The sequence below is a fragment of the Hipposideros armiger genome, unplaced genomic scaffold, assembly GCF_001890085.2.
Source record: "Hipposideros armiger isolate ML-2016 unplaced genomic scaffold, ASM189008v1 scaffold_28, whole genome shotgun sequence".
Taxonomy (NCBI): Eukaryota; Metazoa; Chordata; class Mammalia; order Chiroptera; family Hipposideridae; genus Hipposideros; species Hipposideros armiger.
This window is the reverse complement of record NW_017731378.1, coordinates 521,756-543,366: the sequence shown is the minus strand read 5'-3', so window position 1 is coordinate 543,366 and position 21,611 is coordinate 521,756. Positions and strand designations below refer to the sequence as shown.

At 51.1% G+C, this 21,611-nt stretch overlaps 1 protein-coding gene across 1 annotated transcript in view; it reads left to right on the top strand.

Annotated features, from left to right (window-relative positions):
* Nucleotides 1-21,611, top strand: part of CRTAC1 (cartilage acidic protein 1) — a 135,109-nt gene that overhangs the window by 75,991 nt on the left and 37,507 nt on the right. The window contains exons 3-4 of the mRNA XM_019636266.1: nucleotides 5,662-5,858; nucleotides 18,812-18,948. Of these exons, the coding sequence (XP_019491811.1) occupies nucleotides 5,662-5,858; nucleotides 18,812-18,948 (334 nt within the window). The remainder of the gene's footprint in view (nucleotides 1-5,661; nucleotides 5,859-18,811; nucleotides 18,949-21,611) is intronic.

Sequence of the window (21,611 nt, the reverse complement as noted above, 5' to 3'; positions counted from 1 at the left end):
GGTTGCCAGATGAGAGGGAGTTTGGAGATGAGTGAAAAAGGAGAAGGGATTAAGAAAGTACAAGTTAGTTGTTACACAGTAGTCATGGGGATGTAGGGTATAGCATAAAGAATATAGTCAATAATGATATAATAATATATAGTCAATAATATTGTAATAATACATACATACAACAATATGTATGGTGTCAGATGGGTACTAGATTTGTTGGGGTGATAGATGGGAGAGGATTGGGGGCAGGGTGAAAAGGGGGAAGGGATTAAGAAGTACAAACTGGTAATTACAAAATAGTCATGGAGATGTAAAGTACAGCATAGGGAATATAGTCAACAATATGGTAATAACTATGTATAGTGCCAGGTGAGTACTAGACTACTCAGGGGGATCATTTCTCAAATTATACAAATGTATAACCACTATGCTGTACACCTGAAATTAATATAAAATATTGAATGTCAACTGTAATTGAAAAATTAAAAAGGGGGGGAGGTAGATGAAGGGGAATAAGAGGTCCAACTTTCCAGGTATAAAACAAATCAATCATGGGGATGTAATGTACAACACAGGGAATATAGTTAATAATATCGTGATAGCCTGGTACGGTGTCAGATGGTTGCTGGACTTATCATGGTGATCACTTCTTTAGGTATATAAATGTTGACTAACTGAAACTCATATAATATTGTATGTTAGCTATATTTAATAAAAATATTTTTTAAAGGCATAAAAAAAGAAGGAGGCAGGGAGAGGAGGAAGAATCTGCAAAGGCGAGAAGGTATGGAACCAGAGAGAGAGAAGGACAACCAGACGGGGGTGGCATTCTCGGGCCAAGAGAGAGAGTGTTTTAAGAGGGAAGTGGTGCAGGGGAGGCTGAGAGTGGGCCGCTGTGCCAAATATAGCTGAGAGGCTGAAGGAGATGAGATTTGAAAGGGCCACCTTTCAGTAGCCACTTGAAAGCCATCGATGACAGTAACAAGAGCGACCTTGCTGGAGTTAGGAGGGTGGGGAATGTGGATTGGGGTGGGTGAATGGGTGTGAGAAAGTGGAGACAGCTTGTGAAGACAACTCTTTGAGAAGTTTAGTTATAAAGGGGAATAAAGAAATACACCCTCAGAGGACGAGAGATCAAGGATGGGACGTTTTTGAATGAGTGTGTTTGGAAACTCTCAAAATGATCACTGGAGAGTGAGAGATTATGGCTCGGTTTCTTTCTTGTTTTGTTTTGTTTAAATAATGATGCGACTATGCAGTTGTGTAACTCTTCACAGTTTACCAAGTGCTGTCACACACACTCTTTTATCCTCGCAGCCATCCTGTGAGGTAGGTGGCAGCCCGTAGTTGCAGATGAAGAAGCTGAAGCTGGAGAAGCTGAGTCAGGAGTTTAAGGTCAGAGTCAGAAAGCGGCAGGGCCAGGAGCGCACGCCCAGGCTGCTCTGGGCCTACCCCCTAGGCCCCTCCCTGCCCACGGCAGTCCTGTCCCACTGGACTGGCAGCCGAACTGGACGGCACTCACACAAGTATAGGCTGTACCCTGCTGGTGTCTCTCAAGCAGATTTTCCAGTTGAGCTAATTGCCTCTGCCTGCTGGCCCAGCCCTGGATATTATGATTTCACATCTGCTTTTCAAGAACACGGGACCCTGTCCCACTTCCTAACCCCGGTTAACCGAGCTACAAAGCCTCCTGCATTTCTAGAAGTGCTTAACTATCTGTGGCAGGTGGCAGAGAGGGGAAACATGAAATCCCACATACCTCACACCCGGCTCACCAGGCCTGTCGGCGTGGGGACTGACACCCCAGAGGCACTGTGGGTGGGTTAGTGGCTGTGGCTAACCTCTGGACCTTAGTAAAAGTACCTACAGATTTTCCACATCTGTAAAACCCTAGGATTGTCATGAGGATGAAATGAGATAGTGGGTATAAAGTGCTTAGAAGGGTGCTTGGCACCTAGTAACTATTAGTGCTACCCATGATTATTTTTATTTATTCTCTCATTAATTCACTTGCTCATTCACTCATTCTTGCATTGGACAGCCATTTGTTGGGCACCTTCTGTATGCCAAGCCTTTCTAGGCACAGCAAATTCAGAGATATAACCACATGGTTCCGGAGCTCAAGAAGCATATGTTTTAATGAGGCAAGCGATGTTGGAACACAAACAACTCTGCCCTCTCAGGAATGAGCGAGGTGCAAAACGCTGTGGGTATCCAGAGAAGAGATCACAGCCAGCCGAGGCAGCAGTTAGGCAGGCTACGAGGGAGGGAGGGCGGGTGGGGAGAACATTCTTCATGGAGGGGGCAGCTGCTGCTGAGCAAAGTCACAGAAGCCAAAAAGGGTAGAGCCTAGTCAAGGGATGGAGAGGAGTCCAACTGGTGCATCAGCTCTGAGGAAATGGGGAAGGAACAAGGCTGGTTATCCTGGGTGAAGACTGTGAGAGCTCAGGGGTCAGTCCAGCTTGACTGACAGCAAAGGGCAGCCTGGGTGCAGGGGAGGAGCGGCAGCTCCTTGCACTGACCCCTAGCCCTCACCGTAGATTGTCAAGAACGCTACCGAGGACCTACTGGTGGTGGTGGGAGGGAAGGGGACAGTGTAGGGTTCCTTCCAGGCTTCCATATAGGTTGGGTAGGACTCCATAGTGCTCACCCTATAACAGATGGAGGAATTTGAGCCAGCCTAGCAAGCCCACCTTACATTCCCCTAAGGGGGTGCCCTGGAACTAGCACCCCTAAGAAAAGAAAAGATGATCCAGGGCCATCTGCTCCACCAGGACCACCACCACGGGCGCAGGGACCTTGTGTACATGCCCACCATCCCAGATTCAGGGTGAAAGGGCCGGCTTCCAATATGTGTGGGTATCATGGCCCCTCCCCTCCTACTGGGAGCTGGCTCCAGGGTATGGGAAAGACATTCCAGGAGGCCAGAGGGACAGGGGATGCAAAGGAGGGGTGTCAAGGTTAGACTTTATATGGTGGCTCCCCACCCTTAGCCTGGGGGAGAACACTCCTGCTCTGCCCATCTCCGATGTTAGAGTTAGACGTGTGGACCTGGACCGAGAAATGCAGACCCAGAAGGGCCCTCACAGAGCTGCTAGTCTACTGCCTCTTAAACGCTGGCTCTGGAATCCCCGATTTAAGCAACACTGGATGGAATGGGATGCATAAAATACAATGCCTTAAAGTAGAAATTGTCAGGTTGAAACTGAGAGGGAAGATCCCAGAGGCCCACCCCCACAGCCACATTGGTCCACACATTTTGTGACCCTCTGATTTAGTCCAACTCTCTCATTTTGCAGACGAGAAACCCAGAACCTAGAGAGAGGCAATGACCAGCCAAGGTCACAAAACTAATCTCTGGCAGAGTCAAGACCTATGAGAAGCAAATGAAATCAAGGATGAGGAAGCTCTTTAGAAACTGTAAAGTGCTTTAGAAATGTATGGGTATTATCTCCACTGTTTAAATGAAGTCCTTGAGCATTTCTCAGAGTCGCTCCTTTGGAGGAAGCTGCCAGAAAAAAAATGCAGAGGACTAGGCATGTTGGCCTCATAGGCAACCTGGAAAGAGCACAGGATTTGCTCTTTCATGTACGAGCTGTGTAATATTTGCCTCTCTGACCCTCATTTTCTTTTTCTAGAAAAATGCCTTACCTACCTTCTTTTGGGGATTATGTAGGGTTCAGGTGAGACAATGCAGGTTAAAGTGCTTTTAATGAGGCTCAGCACACTAAGAGTACAGTTTCTTGTGAGGAGCAGTAGGAACGGTAGTAAACAGAAGACCTAGAGGCTTGGAGGACGAGCATTTAGCATCCAGAAGGCACTTTCTGTCCCCGGGGACTGGAGCCAGCTGCTTACAGTATTGGAACCCAAGTGTCCTGTCTCTTCTGTCTAGATGCGTCCCATTGGCCACGCTGTGCCCTCCACACACCGCCCTCAGACACGCTTTGTCAATGAGTCTAAGGCATGACCTTCCATCAGCAGGTGCTGACTCAGTCCCCAGGGAGCTCCATCTCCCCTTTCACACACTGTGGGTGCCAGAAGGCACCCAGCCAGTTGTTCAGCCTGCCCCAAACTTCCCTGGCTCTGTATCTTGGTGACAAAGGAGAGGGCCAAGTTGGATCTGTGTTAGGAAAGCAAGAAGTGATTTGTCTCAAAGACCTTGGAGAGTTCTTCCCGCCCTCCCCCAAGTGTTCTCTCCTGGGGACCATCCAGAGGCTGGCAGCTGAACTCACTCAGGATGTACACGCTTAGGTTAAAACAAAGGCAAGAGGCCTGGGATTAATGGATAGGGGTTGGCTGGATTCCTTTGGAGAGCCTGGCAAGCTGGAGTTCCAGGAGCGGGAGGAGGCCTTTAGACATTCATGGCTGTGCTGTCTGGGGGGTGACCTTGGGCATGCCGCTTTCTCCAGATGGAAAGGCAATGGGAAGAAACCGACCGTGGGACACCTAAGTCCTGATGAGTTCTGAGGTCTCACTCATTCAGTCATTTAACGAGCACTTATTGAGCACCTATTGTGTGCCAGGCACTGTTCTAGGCCTTGGGGAACAAAAACAAAGTTCTGCCCTCGTGGAGCTAACATTCTAGTGGGATCAGACAGAGAAGGAAGAGATAAACAAGAAGACAGAGACTGGTGGTACAAACCCTGGGGAGAGAGAGCAGGGGAGAGGAATAAGGAGTGCAGGGTGGTGGTGGTGGTTGCAAGTTTCAGGAACGTGGGCAGGAAGGCCTCGCTGAGAAGGACCGATGAAGCCAGGGCCTGAAGCAGGTGAAGGAGGGAGACTGCCCTGTGGATATCTGGAGGAAAACCATCCTGGGCAAAGGGAACAGCATGTGCAAAGTCCCTGAGGCAAGACCATGCCTGGGGGCCATGTGGCTGCAGGAGAGTGAGACGGGAGACACGAGGACTGATGAGAATTGTAATCTTTTGTTTCTGAGTTTCATAGAAAAAGAAATCCATCTAGCAGGTCCACCTAATTACTTTAGATGTGTTCATAATCTCCCATCTGAGACGCTAATTTCATATTACTGTTTAGATGCTGGGCCTTTCTGTCAGGAGAGTCATTCCAAACCTTGGGGACAAAGTCTGTGCTCTTCCTGGGCTCGTTCACGCAAGGGCTTATGGGATAGCAGAAAGGACCTGGGTTCGAGTCCCAGCACCTGACACTTGCTAGCTGTGTTACCTTGAGAAGAGCCTTAGTTTCCCTGATGAAGCTCATCAGTTGTCTTATCTGTAAAATGGGTTAATAATACAGCCTTCCTTGCATGATTGTTGTTAGATTTAAATTAGTGAGATCATAAATATGAACGTGACTTTTACATTGAAACGAGCAAGGTAAATATTTATCTGGGAGGTTCTTGTTTTCTTCAGCATAGCCTGTGGTAAGGGGTTGTCACTGGCTGCCCACTCCCCTCCACTCCCCTACTCCTTATATTGTGTCCCATGTGGGCCCAATTGACTCTCACTTATCCTGAGCCCATATATGATTGAGGGACACTTGTCAAACACCCAGGGACTTCCAAGGTGAGGCTACTGAAGCTCCCTGGGAATGCTGTGGGGCTGAATTGCTCCATGCTGACCTCTCCGGGACAATTCCAAGCCGATGGCTGGTCAGGCAGAATTAGGTGGCCCAGCGGCTCCTCCCCAGCACCCCCTCCCTCTTCCCCTCCAGGTACAATGGCCCCAACCTGGTTCTGAAATATGACCGAGCCCAGAAGCGGCTGGTGAACATCGCGGTGGATGAGCGCAGCTCCCCCTACTATGCGCTACGGGACCGGCAGGGTAATGCCATCGGGGTCACAGCCTGTGACATCGACGGGGATGGCCGTGAGGAGATCTACTTCCTCAACACCAATAATGCCTTCTCAGGTAAGGGTTTGGGGCATTGGGCCTTTTCCTGCTTCCTACCTTACTCCTCCCAGCACCAGCTGGGGGCACGACCCAGGGACCCTGGCCTTCCTCGAGCTACTGCCATGGGCTTCCCCTGGGATAGTCCCTTGCTGGCCCCGGCCCCTGGGCCTGGAGATGGAGGGTCTTGAGCAGAGACCCAGTCATCACCTTCAGACTTTATGTCCTCTTCACCCCCGCCCCCACCACCGCCCCGGAGACTGAGCAGCGCCCAGTCCTCCGAGCCCCGCCCTCTCCTTCCCACTTCTCCTGCCTGGCTTAACCACTCAGCCCTTCTCACCCGAGTGGCCACCATAACAAAGAGATGGCCCCCTGGAATTACCCTCCATACTGCTTGAAGGGGACCTTTCTAATATGCTTTGAAATCCTTCAGGGACCCCCACAGCTTTCAGTTGAGCTCATTTATTCCCGCCACAATTTCCTGCCGAGCACCTACCCCATGGTAAACTAGAGGTACTAGGTGCTGGGGATACAACTTCGAGGAAGACAAACCTTGAGTTCGTGGAGCCTTTCCTAGCCCAGAGCACCCATCCAAGTCACCTGGGGGTCTTATGTAAATAGAATCCTGACTCGGCGGGTCCGGGGTGGGGCCTGAGATTCTGCGCTGCTCACACACTGTCAGGCTATGATGCTGCTGCTGGTCCAGGGACCACACCTTGCGTAGCAAGGTCCTACACACTAAGGAATGGAGGAAGGAAACTGATGCCCAAAAGGCTGTATAATAATAATAATAATAATAATAATAATAATAATAATAATAATAATAGACAGCTAGTACTTAAGTCTCATCAACTGTGTGCCAGGCCCTGATATAAGCACTTTATAATAGTTATCTCATTTAAGCCTTCCTCGCATGATTGTTGTTAGATTTAAATTAGTGATATCATAAATATGAACGTGACTTTTACATTGAAATGAGCAAGGTAAATGTCTGGGAGATTCTTGTTTTCTTCAGCATAGCCTGTGGTAAGGGGGTTGTCACTGGCTGCCCACTCCCCTCCACTCCCCTACTCCTTATATTGTGTCCCATGTGGGCCCAGTTGACTCTCACTTATCCTGAGCCCGTATATGATTGAGGGACACTTGTCAAACACCCAGGGACTTTCAAGTGATGCAAGGGACCACACCTTGCATAGCAAGGTCCTACACACTAAGGAATGGAGGAAGGAAATTGATGCCCAAAAGGCTGTATAGTAATAATAATAATAATAATAATAATAATAATAATAATAACAGCGAGTACTTAAGTCTCATCGACTGTGTACCAGGCCCTGATCTAAGCACTTTATAACAGTTATCTCATTTAAGCCTCACAGCAGCTTGATTAGGTAAGTACTGGTATATCCCACTTTATAGTTGAGGAAACTGAGGTCACATGACTTTCCCAAGACCACATAACGTGTAAGGCCCAGGATTCAAACCCAGGGATCTGACTCCGGCTCCATTCTTTTAATCAAGACATTATGGCCGTACTCATTCCTGTGTCCTCCAAGCCTGGCTCCTAGTGGGTGCTCAGTGTTTCACGAGCTGCGGGGGCTGTGTTCACAGGGCTGCAAGTGGTTCCCAGCCCCGACCTCTCATATTCTCTCAGACCTGACCTCAGCCCACTAGAATGAAGTCTGCTCCTGTGGGGCCATGACACCTGCAGGGAAGTCCCAGGCCAGGGTGTCCTGCTGGGGGATGCAGGGCCTCCTGTCCCTGTGGGGACAAGTTGGACTCTTCCAGGTGGCAGCAGCCTCTTGGGTTGGTTTGGACGACACCCTGTGCTTCATACCTGTGGATTCACCTTCCTGGACCCTCCTAACCTCCTAGAGGCAGGTGGTTGCCTGGCGAGAGGAAACACCTTCCCTGCCTCTCCCCGTTCCCCACACACTGGCTGTCCCCAGGGCCCGTAATGTTGTCCCTACTGGCTGTTGAGCCCAAGCCAAGTTCCAGCCCCTAAACAGCCCCTGATGTTGAGCCCTGCCAGTTGCATAAATAGGAGGGGACGAGGTTGGAGCCAGTGCCAGGGGTAGGGACAGGCGGGGCTGGCTGGCTGGCAGCCAGCCTTGTGCAGCCAAAAAACAATGAGCCACAGCCCCAAGTGGTGTTTTATGGGTTTTCATCTCATCTTGCCACCAAGTGAGGCCTGAGAGATAGTAATTATCCCTACACAAATATCAGGGCATGATTACCCAGCTGGATTTACTGTCCTCTCTCCAACCAAGCCAAGATTGGATTAGGACACAATTAATTGATGGGCTGATCAACCCTTTAATGTGGGACAAGGTCAGAAGGGGAGCAGCAGCGAGGGATGGCTGCGGAGTCCCCAGGAAGGTGCTGGAGGGCAGGGAAACAGAAACGGGGCAAACTGTGGAAGGGGGATGTTCAACATGGGCTCGGAAGGTAGGATGCCAGAGGAAGGGGACAGACTCTCCTCCCTTCTCACCGAGCACAGAGCACCTGGGATGGGACCTGCCAGGTGTCTCTGAAACAGCAGCCCCTCCCATACTTTTAGAGTGTTCCATTGTGAATCCTAGAGCAGTGGTGCACAGCCCAGGCTACCCATTAGGATTCCCTGGGGTGCTTTTAACACTCTCAGTTCCCAAGGGGCACCCCAGTCCAGTCCAATCCAAGCCTCTGGGGATGGGACCCAGTTATCAGATCTCCAGGTGATTCGCATGTGCAGTTGAAGGGGGGAGGGCACTACCCCTGAGCCAGCTTAACCATAGCTCCATTCACTAATGCATTCATTCATTGGAAAAATATTTATTGAGCACCTACTGTGTATCAGGCACTATTCTAGACGCTAGAATGCCCCTGATGATGCCCCTGAGAATGAAACAGAAAAACCCTGCCCTCAGAGCAGTTTACAGTCTATTTCCAACGCTGCCTTACACTTCTCTAGCTGTCTGACTCCGCTCTCCCAGTCCCTTGGACTCTAAGCTCCTTCAGGGCTAAATCCTGTGTGGGTCATTTTGCGCCTCCCTCTGGCCCAGCCAGACCTTAAACATCCTAAGAGCACAATTAAAACTTGATAAATAAATCCTGGAAGAGCAGATGAGGCACGTGCCATTAGGCCTGAGAGAAGGTTTGCCAACAGAGGGCAGACAAGGGGAGACAGGCAAATTGGAGCCCCCCTGGCAGTCCTGGGTTTGAGGGCACAAGTGTTCCTCTGGGGGAGGCTGGAGTTGGGCCCCCCGGGCTGGGTAAGGACGGCTGTGCCCAGCTGCCTCAGCCCTAGGTGTGCACCTCCCAGTGACCTTCTGTGGGTTTGAGGGATGTCTGTGGGTTTGAGTTAATTTTTCAGTTGAGTGATTCAATTGATTCATCGACAGTGGGCAGGGTGTACAGCCGGGACACTTGTGCTGTGTCAGCACTTCCCTGGGTCCAGCTGGCACGACACTCAGCCACTGCCACTCTGCCCACCACAGGGAACCTGAGATTTTCTCCAGAAGCCCACAGACACCCCCCCCACCTGCCCACAGCATATGACCAGGGGCTCCTTTAGCCTGTGCTGAAGTACTAGTGGGACCAGAGGAAGGATGGTCCCTGTCCTGTCCCTCAACCAGCCTTGAGGATGTCAACCCTGGAGTCCCTGGAAGACAGCTACGACCCTGCATCCTGGCAGTGTTCTGTGGGGGTCAATTTGTACACCCTGGGGTCTGCTCCCTACTGATTGGGTGACCTTGGGCAAGATACTTGATCTCTCACAGTCTCAACCCCTTCGTCCGTAGAACAGGGAAAATCATATCAACTTCACAAGCTCAGCACCTTCCAATAGACTCTATCCAAAGTCTTTACGATCACCTACAACACCCTTCCTGACATGAGCATGTTGCCTTTCTGACGTCGTTTCCTCCACTCTTCCTCTTGCTCGCCGCATTCCCACCGGAGGCTTTCGTGTTTGCTACTCCCTCTGCCTGAAATGCTTTTCCCACCACGGTTCTCAGGGCTCCTCAAATGAGGTCTTCTCTGAACACTTTAAAATCATACCCCTGTCATTCTATTGCCCTTAACTTACTTTATTTCTCTTCATAGCATCTACCCTTGTCTGAAAGTACATTATATATTGTTTGTGGTTCATCTCTTCTACTGAAGTCCATGGGGATAGACACTTTGTCATGTTTGCTGCTATATCTCCAGGACCAAAGAAGCTCTTATGTCATTTAGTAAACAATTTAATACATATATTTGAATGAACCACCGAGATAATGGATGAAAAGCACTTACAGTGTCTAGGACTTAATAAGTGCTCTCTAAGCAATAGTTGTGACAATTCTGTGGCATGAAGAAAGCCAGAGCCTCTAGAAGTGTCCTGGGTGGAGTGATCACAGGCCGCCCTCCTGGCCCCTGGGGAAAAGAGAGACCCTATTCAGGAGCAGAAAAGGAAAAGGACCATAATGTAAACAAGACACCACCCAGATGATGGTGCCAGGTGGGCAAGGGCCAAGGGTTAAGACTTGGAAAGTAGGTAAGAGGGAGGGAGGTAAAAGAATGGAGGACAACTGACCACAATCCCAAGAGGCCTGGCTAGGACACCAGCTTATGGCTTAACTGACCTGGAAAAATACACACCCGTGTGTTTCAGGCAACGCTACTTGGTGAAAACCGTGTAGAAGAGTGTGCAGGACAAACAGGGAGAGAGTCCGGTCCCAGCACCTCCCTCCACATTCAGGAACCCAGGACCTTCTAGCTCCCAGTCAGAGCCCATGCCCCCAGGGGTCCTGCCTGACCACCCCAGCTGCTGCACTGCATGGCCCTGAGCTCTCCTGCCCGTGTGATCTGGGGTTACAGGAGTGTGGGCACTGGATGGGTCAGTGTGAGCTGTGAACCCCACCACTTACCTCATTCATTTTTCACTTATTCCGTTCAGGAGAATGGTTACTGCTGATCTGCTATCTTCAATCTACATATATCACTCTCCTTTTCTACAAATAATAGCATGCTCTGCTCACAGTGTTACCCCGCACTTTTTTTTTTTATTTAACTATCAATTTGGAGGTTATTTCATGGCAGCAGAGAGCTTTCTCATTCTTTTTATGGCTGTATAGTACTCCATTGTATAGATTTGCCACTCGTTGAATTGGTCCCCTGCTGATGAACGTTTAGACGCCTTGCAATCTTTTGCCCTTGCAAACAGTGCCACCGAATGAATAAGCTTGTACAACCTGCCATTTTCCACAATTGCACATGTTTCTCGGTGAGTTCATAAAATGGAATTGCTACGCCCAAGGAATATAGGTGTAGTTTTGATAGTCATTGCCAAATTGTGCTTCCAAGGGACAGCCCTAATTACATTCCCATCAGCTCTGACGCAACTGAGCCTTTCCCAACATTCTCACCAACACAATGTCATCATTTAAAAAAATATATATTTGCCAGTCTGATAGGAAAATATTGGTACCTGAATGTAATTTTCATTTTCATTTTTTTTTAAATGAGTGAGGCCGGGCATATTTTTTATGTATTTGAATTTCTGTCTGCTCAGAGTTGTTGCCCATTTTTCCTATTGATTATTGGCCTTTTCCTAACTGATTTGTAACACTCTTTATAAATTAGGGAAATTGGCCCTCTGTAATCCAAGTTGCAAATAGTTTTCCCTTGTTTGTCGTTTTTCTTTTGTCTTCGCTCATGTGGGTTTTGCAGTGCGGAAAATTTTTATTTTTATGGACTTGGATTTATTAGCCTTTTCTTTGGTGGCTGCTGGGCTCTGTGTTATACTTAGGCCTTCAGCGGGGGCTTTTGTAGCCTCTCAGAGAGGAGGCGTCAGTCACTGTGCCAGAGAGAAGAAAGGGGATTAGGGGCGGGTTGCACTTCCAGCCTCCTGGGCCTACACAGCAGATGAGCTCTCTGCGCTTGAGAGCGAGCAGACCCATTGCCCGGCACTCCTTCACCCAGGCCCAGCTCAGGCTGCACCCAGGTACTCTACACCTTGCTACCTAAAGTGTGTTCTGCAGCCCAGCAGCACTGGCAATGCCTGGAAGCTCATAAAAACGCACCATCTCAGGCCCCACCCCAGACTATTGCACCAGAATCTGCATTTTACCAGGAGGTCCAGGACTTCCAGTGCCTGGTAAAGCCTGAGATACACTGCCCTGTGTCTGCACCCTCTTTTCCTAGGAATCTCTAGGCCCTAAGATGGACCCTAGGGTCTCCTGATCCCTAGCGATGTTTCCTTGGATGCACAGTCCTGATTTTCAGCTCACCTCACAGGGCCCCATTTGGGGAGATGAGCTCATGAACCGCTCAGCCTCCCTCCCCCCACGCCTACTGAGCCTTCTTCATGCGTGGCCCCACAGGCAGCAAGAATGGGGTCCGGCTGTCACAGCAGCACCATAGAGACCATGGAGCCCCGGAGGCCACTTCCTTCATCCTAACATAGAACTAGCTTCCGTGGGCACCGGGGACTGCCCTCCACCAGCCCCCACCCCAGGTCTTCAAAATTGGGGAGGAGGGGGCTTTGCAGTCAGACCACAGTTTGAAGTTCAGCGTTTGCTTAGCAAAAGCCGTGCAACCTTAGGCAAATGACTTGACCCTCTGTGCCCCGAGTTTTCTCGGAAAAATGAAGACTCCATCGTCCTGACCTGACTATGGAGAGGGCTAAGTGAGCTAATGTGGGTGAAGCACCTGGCAGGGGGTGATCAGACGTCCCTCTTTACCCTGGGATGGAAAGGAAGACCGGGGTCAGAAATTGCATAGGAGGACACAGGGGAGCCTGGGTCCGTTCTTTTTTAAAATGCCCTTCGCCTGAACTAGTTCTTTCTTCCCCTGGGGCCATCACTGCTTTCCTGGTTTTTCATTGACTAAGTCTTGTAAAGCATTTTATACTTAATGTCACAGTTGCCTCCTTAGATGTGGCTCATAAGGACCTGCAGTGGTCATGCCCGGTAATTCCCTTGATGAGGAGGAGGAGAGAGCGGAGGGGAGGGGGACGGAGGAGGGAGGTAGGAAGGAGGAAGGTGGTGAGGAGGAGGATGGTGATGTGGTGATGAAGCCGAGGATGAGGATAAAGGTGGTGATAATGATGATGATGGTATTGTTATTATTTATCAAGCTTACTGTGCCAGGTATTGTTCTAAGTACTTTACTTACATTATCTAATTTAATCCTCACAACAACTTGACGAATAGGTGGCCATTCTCATTGTTCCATTTTACAGATAAGAAAATGACAATAAAAATCTTTAAAAAAAAAAAAAGAGACAAATTCATCCTTGCTGGCTACCTCCCCAGCCCTGCAGTTTGGCAGTAATCTCCTTGCCTTATGAATGAGGTTGGAGACTGAGCCTGCCTGCCACACACACTTGCTCACCTCCTCTTTGCCACCCGTACCAGGCCACAAGTCAGGTCATCTCCCTGGGGTTGGGCAGCCCCTGGGAAAGGGGGTACCCAGGCCAGTGATCCTTAGGAAGGCCCCTTTATGGCTCAAACTCACCCTCCCAGTGGCTCCACGTTGCCCTCTGGGTATAGAGCTGGGTGTGGAGGGGATGAGGGGACTGTGCACTGAGCACCATTTGCTTGATGGATACGGCTGCCCTCCAGCAGAACCTTCCCCTTTTCTATGGTCTGATGACTCCTTCCTCTCTGCCCCTGGTTCTTCCTCCTACGACCAAAGGACTCCGTCTGTGGCCCTGGTCTATTCCTTCTCCCCAGCTCCAGCCTCACTGCTCTGTACGCTGCCATCCCTCATGGCCAGTGACCTCTTCAAAAATGCCTTCTCAGCCACCTTATGACCACCTCAAATGCAAACTGTCTGAAGCCAAGCTGGTGCTCCCACCCCCAGCTGGCCCAATGTCCCTGCTTCCGTCGCTGTCCCCACATGTGACCCACCATACGCAGCCAGTCCCTCCTGCCTTTCCTGTACCCAGCATTTATCCTCCCCACTCCCATCGTGGGCACCTTGGATCAAGCATGAGCTACTACAAATGTGGCCACCACACTCCATGTTTTCCCTTGATAGCCTACGCCTCACTCCACTGCCAGGGTAATCTTCTGGAAACACTGTCTTCCTCAGAGCAGACACCACCAGTGACCCTCCACCCTCGGTCCTGGAAGTAGTGGGTCTCTGCTGCCCTGCTATGTTTCTCCTCCTCCACCTAGACCAACCCTCCTCTCTAGGCAAACACCTGTATAAACCCTCCTCTCTAGGCAACTCTCCCCTCTGTGCCTTTGTCTATGCCACCTGCCTGCCAAGAACACCAACCCCTCCTCCCTGCCTGGCTAAGCCAAAGAGTGCAAGGCTCAGAAAGCACAGGCTTTGGAATCAGAAAGACCTGGGTTTCAATCTGTCTCCACCGTTTAATAGCTCTGTGACCTTGGGCAATTAGCTTAACCTCTCTGCTCCTCAATTTCTCCACCTGTAAAAGGAGGTTGCACCATCCCTCAGGGTGGCTGTGGGGTGTAGTCAAGATGATGGTTGTAAAACGGAATGCTTCATGGAAAGCCTGGCCCTACTAAGTGCTCTGTCAAACAGTCATTGCTGTTGTAACTCTGACCCTTGAAGTCCCCATTCAGGTGCCTCCTCCATCATGAAGCCCTCCCTGAGCACTGTGGCCTCCTCCATCCGGGTTTCACAGCAGCTCTGGGATGTACTATCCTGTCCTGTCCTGAGGGGCTCTGCTAGCTGTGGGGTCTTAGGCAAGTTCCCTTGTCTCTTCTGCCTCAGGTCCTTCAGTGGGCATAAAATAGTGACCATCTTGTGGGGTGGTAGTGACGGTTAATGAGTGGATATATGTGAAGTGCCTGGCACATACACAGTGCCGTAGAGATGTTAAGTCTTATCAGTTTCACTGAAGTCCTATGGCATCTCCTTTGCCTATTTCTCGTGCTGTCAAATGGACAGTAAGTGCCCTGAGTTAGGGACCAAGACTCCTACGTCCCTGTGGCCTCCCACAGCACCTGGTACCCGGCAGGGCCTGGTGGGCACCTGAGCCTCGCCCACTGGGCCTACCCTGGCAGTTCCACTGAACTGTGAGAACTTTAAGACTCCTTTAATGCCAAGATGCCAAAGTCAGGGTGGGAATGGAAGTCCCTAGACGTGCCTCTCACAGGGGCTATGACACCCAGAGCCCCCTGCCCTCTCCTTGAACACCCTCCTATTTCTCCCAGGCCTCCGCCCTTTCAGAGTCTCCCTCAGGGACTCAGGAGAGCCCCTCTCTCCTGCAAATAGCAGCCTTCATCTCCTGAGCAGCTGCCCTCTGCCCCCCACTCGGTGAGGTGCCCCAGGGCAGAGTGCAGCTACAAGGAGCCAGAGGCAGGATTAGGTGCTGACATGGGCTGGAGGCCAGTGCTGGGTGTTTATTGCCAGTGCCATCGACCCACCAGCTCGCTGTTTATCTGTCTTCCTGACACACCTAATTACCCAGGTTGCAGCGGCCAGAGCATTTGCTCTTCCTAAATCACGGGCTCCCATCCCTCCTGTCGCCCAGGCCTCGGGCCTCTGCCTGCAGAAGGGCTGCCATTGATTTTGCCGTTCCCATTTATGATCTACAAGGCTCCGCATCGCTGCTGCACATTTTACCTTAATTAGTTTATTCTTCTGGGCGTCCTCAGTCAGTTTGGAAGCCAGGAGGCTGGAACAGGGGTTCGGAAGCCAGGGGGCTGGAACAGGGGAAGGGGCTAACATCGCTGAACACCCTAACCCCTCCGGCCACAAAGCCCAGAGCCTGGCTGGACATCAACACCCTAGGACAGCAATTGGCTAAGAACAGCACTCGCTCCTCGGGATGCTAATAGGTGAGCCTCCAAAAGGGGTCTGTGGCCAAGTTCATTTGGGAAAGGCTGGATTAAATAAAATCAAGCAGGTAATTTATTGCAGGACTTTTCAAAGTTGTAACAGACTGATGTCCATTTGTAAAACTCCAAGAGGGACATGGGAGGTGTGGTTTTTCCCCAAGTCTTTTCATGAAAGCTTGAAGTCATGAAGTCTTTTCTCCAGGCAGCTCACAGAGACCCAGGTTCCACAAAGCACCCTTTGGGAAATGTTGTCTTGGGTGGGCAGGAGGAATTGAAGGTGATGAGGCAAACAGAGGGGGAATAGAGTCACTCTGGGCCCATTTTCTCCCCTTGTCGACCTGATGCAGGAACTCGGCAGTCTGAGCAATTTCTCCCACTGAATGCAAAGTGCCCATCAGAGCTCTGCAGAGCCCCAGCTGCCGGCAGCTGCTCTCTCACCTGGCCCGGGCTTTGGTGGAGTTGAACCTTGGTATTTCAGAGAGGACTAGACTAAGCTGGAAGCACAGTCTATAGGGGCCCTGAGTTGACAGCAGGGCAAGGGTCACTCACTGTTGGTAAAGGCTAGAGACCCAGAAGCCAGCAGGGCTATTTGGAGGCACCCCCCCCCTCCTCGCCCCCAGGCATCAGGAAGCGATGACAAGGCTGCCACTGCCTCAGGTACAGCTGTGAGAATGGCACTCGGGGTCCACAGTCCCTCCCCGCAGTCCTGAAATCCAAAACGCTCTGAAAGCCTCAAGTGCTTTTCTTAAGTTTGTGGGGAAATGAACTGATAGCAAAACCTGTCCTGAGCTGACATGAGCTATTGATAGGCTTTATTTGTCCACTTAGTGTGAATATTCATATATTTCACTGCAGAAATATTAATGTGTTTAATTACAGGGTGCCACCCCAGTCCCTGCTGGGGGTGATATGTAATAAACAGTGTGTGCACTGTGCTACCTTTCTTCTAAACTATGAAGGAGAAATCTAAGTTTCTAAATGCATCTCGTCCCCAGGGATTATGACCGGGGCTGTAGTCATGGGGTTGTGGAGCTGCCCGAGAGTAATTCAGGGTGTCTGACCTGGGGCCAGGCTATGGTGTGATTTTTCCTGTAATTCCCACAGTGACCCTGTGAGGGAGGAGGCACGGCTACTACCCCCGACTGTCACACGAGAAAACCAAGGCCTGAAGGAAATAAGGAACTGGCCCAGGCCCCTGAGCTCCCAAGTCAGAGCAGCACCTGTGCTCCTGTCTAGAACCAGCTCCTTGGTTGCCCCTGCAGGCATCCCTCCCGAGAGAGCCGTAGCAACTCTGCAGCCCCCAGCTGTGGCTGCTCAGCCCAAGCCTCCACCTGAACAAACCCCTGCCGCTCTCCCAGGTCTGCTTCCTGCTCTGCTCATGAAGGACCCTTTCCCGCCCCTGGACAGGACCTCTGTGCCCCCCTGGAGGGTCAGGCAGGGCAGGTTGGCTCTGCGCCAGTGCTAGTTCCTTGGGGTCTGGCAAGCATCCCTGACACCAACTCCAGACTCCACAGATGATGCGCCAGCACCCGTGGGTCCCTGTGGTCTTTGGAGGTCATCGTGAGGCCAATCAAAGAGCAAACCCTTTGTCCCCCCCCAGGCAGAGCCACCTGAGGGATCCATTATACACGGCCCTCACCTACACACGCTCACTCACACACTCACTCATTCACTCACACGCTCACACACTCATTCCTATACACTCGCTTTTACACATTCACCCATTCTCACTCTCACTCTCACTCTCATGCACGCATTCTCACACACTCAATCATTCTCATTCATTTATTCATTGTCACACTGACTCTCACCAAACCCCTGCTGTGCAGAGCTGCTGTCCCTAAAGGACCATAAGAAATGGGAATGATCATTTCTGTCTAACCTACCACTTTGGGGGTGGCGCTGTGCTACACCTTTAATGCCTTTCATGAGCATCATCTCATTTATTCCTCACGGTAAACCTGAATGTGGTTACTATTGTCATCCCCCTTTACACAGAGAAAACTGAGGCTCAGAGGTGCTAAGCAACTTGCCCAAAGTCAACAACTTAGAACCTAAAAGTTCAATTGGGTGGAACCCAGACTGAGCCTCAGGCTCGTTTACTCTAAACCCAGAGGTCTTAACCACCGCGCCACGCTGCTCCTCCAGGCTAAGCCCAGTGCCTCTGCCCTGGGCCAGCGAGCGAGTGAAGTCCAGGGGCTCTGTCCCCAAGTCCATCCTTCCCCAAGCTCACCTTCCCCGATTCCTCCAGCTGTTGCTCCCTTACGTTTCCTGTGCGAGTCCTTGAGAGTAGAATATAATCCCTCCTAAAATACGAATGCTCCAGGTCTCACATTTACAAGAAATAAAGGTGAGGGCAGAGGGGAGAGCTCTGCCTTAGTGGTCTCAGAAGGGCCTGAGCTCCAGCCACTGGAAGTTCCTCCCCATGTCCCCAGAACAAAGCTTCTTGGCCATGAGTGAGCTTCAGGTGGCCAGAGAGCTCCTGCAGTGACACATGGCATGTTGTGTGGTACAGACTCCCTGAGCCTTAGCCTCCATCCTATTCTTAAAGAGTCGGTATCCCGAATAAGTGGAGACCACTACCCTCTAGGCCTCCCCAGACCTGGGAGCAGGGACCTCCCAGGGCTGCCTGAGCTCTGACCCTATTGCCACCTGTTTCCTTGAGGGTGAAGGTGACAGACCTGTCAGAGCTCAACTTCCAGCCCCTTCCCTCACTCGGGACTTAGAGACCCACGTAGCTTCTTCTGAGGCCTAAATCAGGTCTCTCAATCCAGCAGAGAATGTAGGGTGCAGCTACTGGAGAGACAGACATTCTGGGGTGAGCCTGGGTGCCAAAATATTGGCAATCCCAGGATGTCCCTGATGATGTTGTAGGAGCACAGTACAGCATGTGAAATCCAGCTGTTGAGGGTCATCTCAGACACACAGTAGCAGTAACGTTTCTTTCATAGTTCCTGAGGCCTGGGATAGCCATTTTCATAAGCCTCGGAATCTTTTCTCTCAACTGAAAATATTATAACTGAGTGCCCCCCAAACAGAAGAGTCATACCTACTTGAGCGAGTACTGCAAGGAGTGCTCATGTTGAGCTGATAGATGACCCAACCACCTGCGGCCCCAACCACCTTGTGGCGGGTGCCCTGAGACATACCTGCACCCTGGTCCACCACCCATCAGCCTACCTTTCCTCCTCTCTCCAGGGGTGGCCACATACACGGACAAGTTGTTCAAGTTCCGCAATAGCCGGTGGGAAGACATCCTAAGCGATGAGGTCAACGTGGCCCGTGGCGTGGCCAGCCTCTTTGCCGGGCGCTCGGTGGCCTGTGTGGACAGGACGGTGAGTTCAGGGGTGCCTGGAGGGCCTGGGGAAAAGTGGGGGTCACTCAGCGATGTGAGAGCCAGAGGGGAGCCAACAGGCACCTGTCCCCAGACAGAGTATGGCTCTCAAGGGCAGAGCCCAAGGCTGCACCATCTTGGCAGCTCCCACAGTGTCTTGCACGTAGTAGGTGCTAAATACTAACGACCAAGACTTGCAGAATGAGTTACATATACTTCTACATCCTTTCTCCCATGAGGCCCTCCCAGTAACTAGTGAGGAAAATGGCCAGGTGCCGTCATCATTGTGTCCTCTGGACACAGCAGGGCACCGAGGTCCCAAGTGGATTGGCGGTGTGGCTAGGACATGAATCAGAATCTTCTAGCTCTAAACCTTGTGAATGAACCATTTATTCAACTAATATTTTTAAAGTGCCTACTATGTGCCAGGCATTTAGCCATAGGGCACCCCTGCAAATATTTACGGAATAAATGAAGGCACGACAAAGGGGTTCATGGGTGGGTGAGTGGGGGGTTACCTGAATGTCCAAGTACTTTAATCAGTAGCTGCATCCATGCTTTCCTGCCCTGCTAGTCCACCCTACAGGAAGGGTGGGGAAGTGGGTGGGGAAGAGAGGCCAACGGGGAAGGAGGAGAAGGGGCAGCTGCAGCCACTGCCCTGTGGGGCGGCCCGGCCTGCGTTTCGTCTTGGCAGCCCCAGTCAGCGCCCGAGGCTTGACGTGGAGGTGATTTATCCCTCCTGTCACCTGTTCCCCTGCTGCCCCCTCCCTGGCTTTACAAAACAGTCATCACTAAATCAGGGACCCAGCTGCTGCCCGGCTTTCACAGGAGTGTGTCTGGCCGCCATTCTAGGGGCAGGGGCAAGGGGGCCGGCTCATTTCTGGATTGAGATGGCACTGAGGGGATTGGGGATTCAGCGTGAACCTTCACAGCAGGGGCCTCCAGTCCCTGGGAGAAGGCAGGTGCCAGGTATAAATATTTATTTCTTAACAAGCTGGTGCTGAGAAGCCAAGCTGGGCTGTGAAGCCACATTTAGCCCTGACCTGAATCTGTGCCACCTGGACTCCTGCCTGGTGGGAAGGAAGGGGGAGGCATCTCTGTGAGCAGCCCTGGAGAGTGGGGAGGGCCTAAGGGGTGCCAGGCCTGGCTGCTGCGGGGGGCCTCTTCCCAGCCTCCTCCTGGCTTCCTGTCTCAGCCTTTCAGATTCAAGGCTTCCTACACTCAGCTAAGGTGGGAACCTCCTTAGAGCTGGTGGGAGGGAGGGCCCGAAGGTTAATCACAAAGAGATGCACTTGCTGTCCTAACAAGGTCATCTGCACACCCACACATTTAACCACAGGACAAGGACACCATGTGAAATGCAAAAAAAAAAAAGGGTGGGGGGCATTGGCACGCAGCACAGTAGGCAGGCACTTCGCAGCTCGCTCAGCCCCTGCTCAGTCCCAGCATCAGTCCGTCTGCCTCCAGGAGAGGGGTTGCTTTCTGGGTCTGCGACCACCTTGGCAGTCCCTGGGGCCTAAAAATTGTGGAAGTGAGGAGTAGGGAGAGATCCCGGCCAGTCTGGAAGTTGAGAGCTAGGAATGTAGCATGATGTAGGCAAACACAAGAGCAATCACAACAGCTAACACTAATTAAAGTGGTTTACATGCATCACCTTACTGAACCCTCTTAATAAGCCTATGAGGTAGATGGCTCTCATGATCCCCATTTTATAAATATGGAAACTAAGCCTTGGAGCAACAAGCCGCTTGACCTTGATCACTTAGTAAGTGGCAGGCAAAGCCAAGAATTGAACCCTGCCTGCCTGAAAATGAATCAGATACCTTTTTACCCCTCGGCTACCCATGCCTCTGGGTGAACCTGTGTCAGACACAAATTTCTAACCACAGCCCCTACCTGGGGACTTTGAGCCTCCCTGGTCAGTGGTTCTCAAAGTGTGTTGGTCCAAAACCGGCAGATTCAGCACTGTTAGAAATGCAAATTCTCAGGCCCCACCCCATTCCACCCTCCAGAGCTATCCAATCAGAACCCCTGGGGGTGGGGCCCAGCAATCTGGATTTCAGCTAGCCCTGCAGATAATTGATGCAGGTTCAAGTTTGAGGACCATCACACCAGGTAAAGGTCTCAGCCCCTAACACCTGCCATTCTCCCTCTCCCTTCCCAACCCTCGTTTGTTCTCTGCCCCAAACCTGGACCACTGCCTGTCCTTCGTCTTCAGCTGCCTCATCACTCACCTTTCTGGATCCAACTCGAAGCCGATCTCTTACAAGAAGCGTTCCCTGATCGATAATGATTATGCCTCATGATTAAATAGCATTTTTATCTTTCAAAGACTTTTCACATGCATTGTCTCATTTCATCTTCTCAACAGCCCTGCCAGGAAGCAAGGGGAATATGATCCCCATTTAACATGTGAGGAGATGCAGCTGAAAGGGGTGAGGAATCTGTCCAAGAACAAGGAGCCTGTTAGGGGCAGAGCCTGGACTAGATCCCAGGCCAATAGCCCTGGACCAATGGTCCTCAAAGTGTGGTTCCTGGACCAACAGCATCAACTTCACCTGGGAACCTGTTAGAAATGCAAATTCTCGGGGCCCACTCCGGACCTCCTGAATCAGAAAGAAACTCTGGGGATGGGACCCAGCATCTACATTTAACAAGTCCTCC